Source organism: Paroedura picta, chromosome 13 (assembly GCF_049243985.1).
Source record: "Paroedura picta isolate Pp20150507F chromosome 13, Ppicta_v3.0, whole genome shotgun sequence".
Classification (NCBI taxonomy): Eukaryota; Metazoa; Chordata; class Lepidosauria; order Squamata; family Gekkonidae; genus Paroedura; species Paroedura picta.
Window position 1 is genome coordinate 38,781,883 of NC_135381.1, and position 8,509 is coordinate 38,790,391.

Below are 8,509 nucleotides of genomic sequence, written 5' to 3' on the forward strand. Positions count from 1 at the left end.
AAGGTAAATGGTAATTTTGGCTGTATCAAACCGAGTATCATGTCCAGATCATGGGAGGTGATGGTACGGCTGTACTTTGCTCTGGTTCGGCCTCGCTTGGAGTCCTGTGTTCAGTTTTGGGCACCCCAGTTGAAGAGGGATGGAGACAAACTGGAGCGTGTCCAGAGGAGGGCAACAAAGATGGTGAGGGGTTTGGAGACCAAGACATATGAAGAAAGGTTGGGGGAGCTTGGTTTAGCCAGGAGAGGAGACGACTGAGAGGGGATCTGATAACCATCTTCAAGTATTTAAAGACGGAATTTCTTTAGAATTAATTCCATCCCATTGATTGTGGTCCGTCCCACTGGGGCAACAGAGAACTCTGCTCCATCCTCTGTATCAGGGGTAGTCAACCTGTGGTCCTCCAGATGTTCATGGACTACAATTACCATGAGCCCCTGACAGCAAATGCTGGCAGGGCTCATAAGAATTGTAGTCCATTCACATCTGGAGAACCACAGGTTGACTACCCCTGCTCTATATGGCAGCCTTTTAAATACTGATTTGTGTTTGTATTCCCAAGTGAATCACATCAGCATTTACTGTACAAATGCTTTAGGATTCTTTGGGCTGATCCTGCGTTGACCAGGGGGTTGGACTAGATGGCCTGTATGGCCCCTTCCAACTCTATGATTCTGTGCTTCTGTGCTTCTCCTTAGTCCCTGCTCTGCTAGTAAAAGTCCCCTTTAACCACAGCTATATATAGCTTGAGCTTTTAAAAATAAGTTGTGCCACAAAATGCAGCACGAGTGAGTTGAAGTTTCCATAAATTAAGCACATTTGCAAAACCAGGAGAATTTCTTCTGCTAGTTCCTGGCCGCTGTGAATAGCATGGAACTTGGCATCCGATTTGGTAGCAGCTTTCTTGTAAAGTGTGTGTTGCCAACTCTACTCTCAGCTTATTGTTGCCAGTGAAAATGTAATAGTAACTTTTTTCTAAAATTGAGGGCCAAACTGCATGTTGTACAAAGAAGCTGTGATTAGATTAGCTGAGGAGCAGAAGGCAGGCGAGACCCATCATAAGATTCTCCGGGTGAGATCCAACCATTAAAGGAAAGGAAGGGCCTCACTCTGGATTATGAAGTTTTTGGATCTGCCCCAAGTTTTGTCAAACCAGATGTTCTCAATGGGAAAACGGTTTTTGAAACAAAAATCCCCAGGTGTGAGAAGGCCCAATCCAGATCTGATCCATGTTTTGGGATCACAGCTGATCTCCAGGAACTGAGTTCACTTCACCTGGAGAAAAAGGGGACACTTTAGGCTCTGGGCACTGAGCTCCCTGAAGAGATCAGGGCCCTGCCTGAACTCCCAGGCCCATTCCGCACAAGGACCAATGTTGCCAATTGGTTTCACAAAGCAATAATGGTATTTTAAATAGTGGAATCTCGGCGTTCCTCATACCTGCATTTGTAGTGGAATCCAGTAGCGTTTCATTCGTTCCCCACAGGTTTCCGGTCTCGCAGGAATCGCTAGAAAGGAAGCGATTTTTTCTGTGCTTGTTCCCGTCCCTGGCCGTCAATCAAACGAATAGCCAATGGACGGTTGTTATCATGCTCCCGAAAAGCCCCTTTCCCTTTAAGCACAGTTTAAAAAAACACACACACACACGTTTCAACGAATATGCCTTGATTCTTCCTTATGTAGAGACCTATCTAGCCGGTGTGTGAGCTGGCAAGTCATCATTACCACGCTCCCCCGAGTAGAAAAAAATCTCTCCCTCCCTGCACGGGTGCAATTTTTGGCCGAAATTAAAGGGGACTGGCGAACGGGGCTGTGTTGTGCTTGGGGACTTAGGGGAGCTTTAAAGCACTTCTGTGGAGGGACTGTAGTCGGAGAAGCCTCGCTGGCTCATTACTTTCCCCACTCGCTCCAAGGAAACAAAATGGTGATCACTTCACCGGACGTTCGGAGGAGAGAGCCAGGGGGAGGGACTTTGTTACAACCGCTACATTGAGAATGCACAGGTCTTTTTCGCAAGTGTTTCAGGTTGTTGGCAGGAGTGTAGAGATTTTTTGAGGGTGAATCCACTTTTCTGGATTCCCCGGAAATCGCTACAACGAAGCGATTTTCACATTAGTGTTGCAGGAATGTTGCAGATTGCTCACGACGTCATGCGGAACGTAGTTTTAGTGGCGAAAACAAAATGCAAGACTAGTGCTATATTAAAGTTGTGCGGAATGGACCCCAAAATTCCACAGGGCCTGCAAAAGGGAGCTCCTCCAGCAGGCATTTGCCTGAGACCAACCAAGCCCAACAACATCTACAGGTCCTCCTCAGACATCCCCATCATGGCCTGAAGCAGCTGCCGGACCTCTCTGGGGTGGCTTTATCTAAGTTGCTGTTCCATTATGTTGTTGATTAAGACCACTGAAATTGTGTTGTTCAAAACCACTGTTGAACTATTGTTGATGTATTCTGACTACGTTATATGTTAGGCCATTCTATGTATCCTCCCCGCAATGTTATATGTAAACCACCCTGAGCTGCATGGAAGGGCAGTATGAAAATCAAATAAATAACCACCAAAGTCCGTCTCCTTTGCCCTCCTCAGGCTCTCCCAGAATTACAGCTGATCTCCAGATGACAGAGGTCAGTTTCTGTGAGGAAATCCATGCTTTGGAGGGGGGGGGGGCATAACATGATTTTCCACTGAGATCCTGTCCTTCCCCAAACCCCCTCCTCCTCAGGGTTTGCCCCCCCTCCCCATTTTCTTGGAATTTCCCAATTTGAAGTTAAGAAGACTATCCAAACAAGGTTGATCCCATCCCTATCTACTCCTGCCTGGGGAAAGGCATAGCCATGGAAGTAGAAACACACCGTTCCTTCAGTCTTAACTCGATTTGTTTTGCAGGCTACCAAGATATGTACAGAGCACATCAACCCAAAGATTTAATTCAGCATTCAATTGTATGTCAGGGAGCATCACTGGGTTCTTATATAAAAAAGAAAACATGTTTTTAATATAAATAATTTCCATCAAGAATTTTAAATTAACAGTTAGACACTTCACAGTATTTTTGGCAGGTCCAAAAAAAAAAAAATTAAAAAACCAAAAGCAACACGCTGCATAGTCTCGTATCAAGGGTATTATCATCGGAAAGTTTGTTTGCCCTGCTCCATGCTGCAGGCTGCATGGGATTATTTCTTTGCCCATTCCGTCCACTGGCTGGCCATGAGGAATGAAAAGAGCCAGAGTCCAGTAAAAAAGGTAAAGGTATCCCCTGTGCAAGCACCGAGTCATGTCTGACCCTTGGGGTGACGCCCTCTAGCGTTTTCATGGCAGACTCAATACGGGATGGTTTGCCAGTGCCTTCCCCAGTCATTACCGTTTACCCCCCAGCAAGCTGGGTACTCATTTTACCGACCTCGGAAGGATGGAAGGCTGAGTCAACCTTGAGCCGGCTGCTGGGATCGAACTCCCAGCCTCATGGCCAGAGCTTTCAGACTGCATGTCTGCTGCCTTACCACTCTGCGCCACAAAAGGCTCTTCAGAGTCCAGAAGCCCCTCAAAAACTAACAAAATTGCTGGCAGGGGAATGAGGTTTCATAAGACTCGGGAAAGCTCCTCCCCCACCACCAATTTTGTTAGTCTTTAAGTCATCACCTGAAGAAAGAGTAATGACCACATGCACTGACCTGGTACCACTCCTGGATAATCAATACCATCAGCTGAGACAGATATTAGCATTCCGGAACAGAATAAAATGTCATTTTTGAATGAAACAGACCCTTGGGGAAGACCCAGGGCTCAGTGATAGAGGCTTCTGCTTGACATGCAGACAATTCCCGTTACTGGCTTCTCCAGTTAAGAAGGGCCAGGCAGTAGGTGATGTGGAAGACCCTGAGACTCTGGGGAAGTTCTGCAGTCTGGTCTTATACTGGTCTTAATGGACCAATGGTCTGATTCTCTGTAAGGCAGCTGCATTTGTGTTAAGCAGTATCAGGGGGTATGTGCAAGCAAAAGTTGACGTTCATTTATCTGGGTCAACGGATCAACTCAATTAAAGGCAACCGATAGGCAGAGCCACATGGAACTTTATCCTTGCTCGGTCAGTAGAAATTTGCAGGCGTTCCAGCATTCATGCTGGGTCAGTGATGTGTGTGGAGCCAGTGGTTTTCCCATAGAGTGTATTATGGAGCTGGATGCTGTCTTGTAAGTCCTGTCTTGAAAGCCTCCTTCGGAACTCGTCTGTTGTAAAGTAATAAATGACCGGGTCAAGGCAAGAATTCAGGCTGGCGATACACAAGGCGATGGTGTGGAATATCAAGATGACCTTTCTAGCATGACAGTCTTGGATTCTTTGGGCTTTCACCAAGAAGTCCAAGGGGAAGCTAATGTGATAAGGGGCAAAGCAAATCAGAAAGACCAGAGCACAGGTTAAGATCATCTTCAACGCTTTCTTTTTCTCTCCGAGGTCTTGGGGAACGGAATGTTTTTCTCTGAGAGACAAGACCGTCTTCCACGTACAATACAGGATGATCAGCAAAGGGGTTACAAACCCAACCAGCTCACCCAGGGTCATCATCGTGATGCTGACGGTACCATTGATGGCCGTGACTGGAAGATCCACAAAGCATTTGTCACCGCTGTGAGTCTCGTTAGACGTGAGTCGTAGAAGAGGGAATGGCAAACAACCGACGCAGACCACAATCCACCCAGCAATGCTGACATACACGTCGTAGATACGCCCACAGTTGTTGAACTTGAAGGGGTACATGATGAACAGAAAACGCCTCACGCTGATGCAGACTAAGAAGTAGATGCTGGCGTACATGTTGACGTATTTCAGGTAGAAGCAAAACATGCACGCCCCTTTCCCAAAGTGCCAGCTTTCTGATAGGTAATAGAAAATTCTCAGAGGTAAGGATAAAACTTGCGCTAAGTCTGCAATTGCGAGGTTGATCATAAAAATGACGGCCCGTTTTGTTTCTTTTACGTACCCGTAAAACACCCAGAGTGCTAAAATGTTCCCGATGAGTCCAGGAACCAAGATGATGGTGTACATGATGGCATAGAAGCGCTTTGAAAAGTCATTCTCTCCGTTGCAGTCGGAGCCTATCGCTGCCATGTTGGTTTTCGTATTGTAGCAGAAGTGTCAGTGGCAATGGAAACGTTGCTTACGAAAGATTCTGCTACCTCGAAATCTCACAGTGGAGCTTCATCTTGCGAAGCCAGAAATGGGATTGCTGCCTTTTGTGCATTCTCCTGAGGCCTTATGGGATGGACAGCCCGACCAAGTCAAAGTATCTTTGGAGATGAATGAAAAAAAAATATTTATTTGAGTGCTTGTTAGCATTTGTTCCTCTAAATCTTGTTCTGAAAGCATATATAGGAAAGCCTTCCGTTTTCCTGGGCAGTTAATTTACAACTGCTTTTCCTTACTCTTTTTGACCATGGCATCCTTGTAGATGTTGGAAGAAGTTGTGTCACAGAGATTAGAAACCATTAATTCTTCTTGTTACTCATGGGCTTTCCAAAGTATGCATTCTCTAGGCCCAGAAACATGAAGCTGCACATGATGAAGGTGATGCTGAATTAAACAGGCCGGTGTTGGACCAGGAATGATAGGAGGGGTTTCCGTTCCATTGGGAGTGCCTCCTTCACATCAAGCTTTCTCCCCTACAATGGCAGAGACAAACACAAATTTACATAGCTGCTTTATAGAATCCTAAACCAGACCTTTTCCAGAGAATTGATAAAATATTCCATACCAGGACAACATATTCCAGGAAGTCCCTGAACAAGCAAAGATCTATCAAACAGAGGTGCCTTGCTTAGTGTGTCTGCCTATAGCTCTTTATAATATCCCAAGGGGAATTCTCATGTTTGTACTCAAGTCTGGTTCAACTTCTATATTCAGAGATAGCAAAGTTCTGAAGAACACCCATGCTAGAATCAGGAGAAGGCTGCTTCTTGGCCCTGTGAAGTAATGGGCTGACTACTGTGTAAAAGGGTTTTCTGGACAAGACAAGCCACTGGTCTGGCCCAGCAATGCATTCCCTACATTTTTATGTGAATTTTGTATCCATCCCAGCACCTGTTAGGTTGGATCCCACAGATATGTTCTGCTAACGGTGACACTTTTCCCTGGACCAAGAAGATTTCCTTCAATGCAAGATCCTGTTTGGGTTGTCAGCTTTGGGAATGGAAAGTTCCTGGAGATTTAGGGGGCAGAGCTTGGGGAGACCAGAACTAGGGGTGGGGAGGGATGTTGGTGAGATACAATGGCGTGCAGTCCACCCTCCATTGTCTCCAGGGACTTGATCTCTGCAGACTGGGGATCAATTGCAATTCTGGGAGTCCCCGAGACCCCGCCTTGAGGCTGGCACCTCTAAATCACTTTCATCAGAGAAAGCCCAGGTTAGTGGACAGGAGAGATCACCAGGGGAGGTCCTCAGGATTCAAACCACTGTCATTGAGGTTCGATTTTTGTGCCATTTTGGGAGCTGATTTTGGTTGGAAAAGTGGGATGAGAAACATGACAGTGAAATGCATGGAGAGTCACCAGGGTTGCGTAAACCAGCTTTCAGAGTCTTCCAGCTGCGTTATTATCGCAATGGTGACTTTCAGAAGACTTTTTTTCTGTTGCCGGTTTATGAAATTCACAAGGTAGTTTGCGTCAGGAAAATACTGAAACTACGTTTTTGAGATATAACAAAATAATGGCACTTTTGCACAACTGCGGGTCTGACTGGAGCCCTGGCTCTTCCTCCTGCAGGATATTTGGCCATGGGAGGAGTCCAAGAGGGTGGGGACAGCTGACCATTGGCCAAGGAGGGCAACAGAAGGAGCCTTGTCCTCTCGCTATCCTCTTCACTCCCTCTCACAGACCCCTGTGTGCAGCTGGGTGAGTCTCAAAAGTAGACGTAGCTCACCAGCCATACTTCCATCATGGAAAACATTTCTATGGGCCTCCTGGCCTTGGCATGACCCCTGCCTATAAACCCTGGCAGTGTGGGGTAGGTGGGTAGGCTGTCAAGGCCACCACAGGTTTCCAGACAAAATCCCACTTGAGGTGTCCTCACCATGACCAGATCCAACCCAGCATGATGGACCCAGGGGTGACCAGAGATTCCAGAATGTTGTCTCATAGTGTCCTTGTTGGAGACAACTTGGCCAGCTGTGAAGACCAAAATGTAGGGTTCATTTTAATATAAACCTGCCTGAGCTGAGACTTGAAACCGGCTTAAGCTGAAAATCCCCCACCCCTCTACTTTCCATCTAAAGGCAGGATATTGTCAGATACCCTGCGTTGTCTCTGGCTCCATCTCAGCTGAGAGTCCACCCAGGCTTGTATGGCATTATTATACTCAGCTGAACTCCCTTCAGTTCCTGATCCTCAAGCTCTACCCATAAATCTCCAGGAATTTTCCCACCTGGACTTGGCCATCCTAGCCCTCGCCCACTTGTACTGAATCTGAGTTATTATTTGTAATATTTTTATTCCTATGAATTGCTACTCAAGCCATGCGAGAAGGGCAGTATAAAAATCGAATAAATAAATAAATTTGGGCTGGAAAAAAAATGAGATCAGAATATAACAAATTATTCCCAAATCTGGATGAATTCAGACAAACCAGAGACCCCCTTGTTCTCTCTGATTTTTTGAGGGTTTGGTGGGGAAATAGCCCAAGCAATTAATCTAAGCAATGGTATGGGATACATCAACAACAATTTGTCTTCCTGACCCAGTAAGGAAACTTCAGAGAAGCTTTGCCATATTTTTGATCAATCGATTTCATAAAAGGTAAACATAATGTCACTTTATTTCTTGCTCTGTTTTATCTCAGGAGTCACGATACATAACATATTGACTCTTTGTCAGTACATGGTCCGGTGCCATTAGTTACCAAACTGTTGTGATGGATAGGGGCACATTACCTAAACTTAAATCCTTTGAAGAACAGCGTATGGAATCTTTCATCTCCCAGGAGAGAGTAAGAGAAGCAGAAACAAAGTCCAAAGCAAGAACAAATTGCTGAATGCTGGAAGGTGGACCCAGAATTCAAATGAAAAGGGAAAATGGAGATTAGTTTCCCAATCAAACCTTTTATACATATTGTGCACCAAACCATGATCCCGAAGATTACTGTCCTCCCCCGCAGCCCCTCTCCAGAATTTGGAGCTGTTCACAGTTATTCCCAATTGCTGATTCCATTCAGTTATCAAAGGGGATGGTAACCAATAGACAGAATTTCTCTAATCCATTTACATTAATGACCATCATGGTGACATTTACCAGCAAGTCTTGTATGTTCATGCTAAAGAGCAATGGTCCCCCAACCCCCGGTCCAGGGACCAGTACCAGTCCGTTGATCAGTTGGTACCAGGCCACGGTTCCTCCTCGTCCTCCTCCCCGGCTGCTGCCTCGGGGGCTGCCCTGCCACTCTGCTGCCGGCACACCTTTGATGCTCTCCAGTGGCCTCGGCATGGCACTGTGCAACTGCTACTGGCAGCGCCCCCCAGTGG

The 8,509-nt window shown here is 46.1% G+C and overlaps 1 protein-coding gene across 1 annotated transcript; it reads right to left on the reverse strand.

The window, feature by feature from the left end:
- Positions 1 to 2,944: 2,944 nt before the first annotated feature.
- LOC143822559 (putative G-protein coupled receptor 174) lies at positions 2,945 to 5,655 on the reverse strand. Its single transcript, XM_077307877.1, has one exon. It carries the CDS (start codon positions 5,106 to 5,108, stop codon positions 4,119 to 4,121), a length of 990 nt encoding a protein of 329 aa, XP_077163992.1. The 5' UTR covers positions 5,109 to 5,655; the 3' UTR covers positions 2,945 to 4,118.
- Between the last annotated feature and the right edge of the window lie 2,854 nt (positions 5,656 to 8,509).

Excerpts from the sequence above, each read along its gene's own strand:
- LOC143822559 (XM_077307877.1), bottom strand. The coding sequence starts at position 5,108 with ATGGCAGCGATAGGCTCCGACTGCAACGGAGAGAATGACTTTTCAAAG.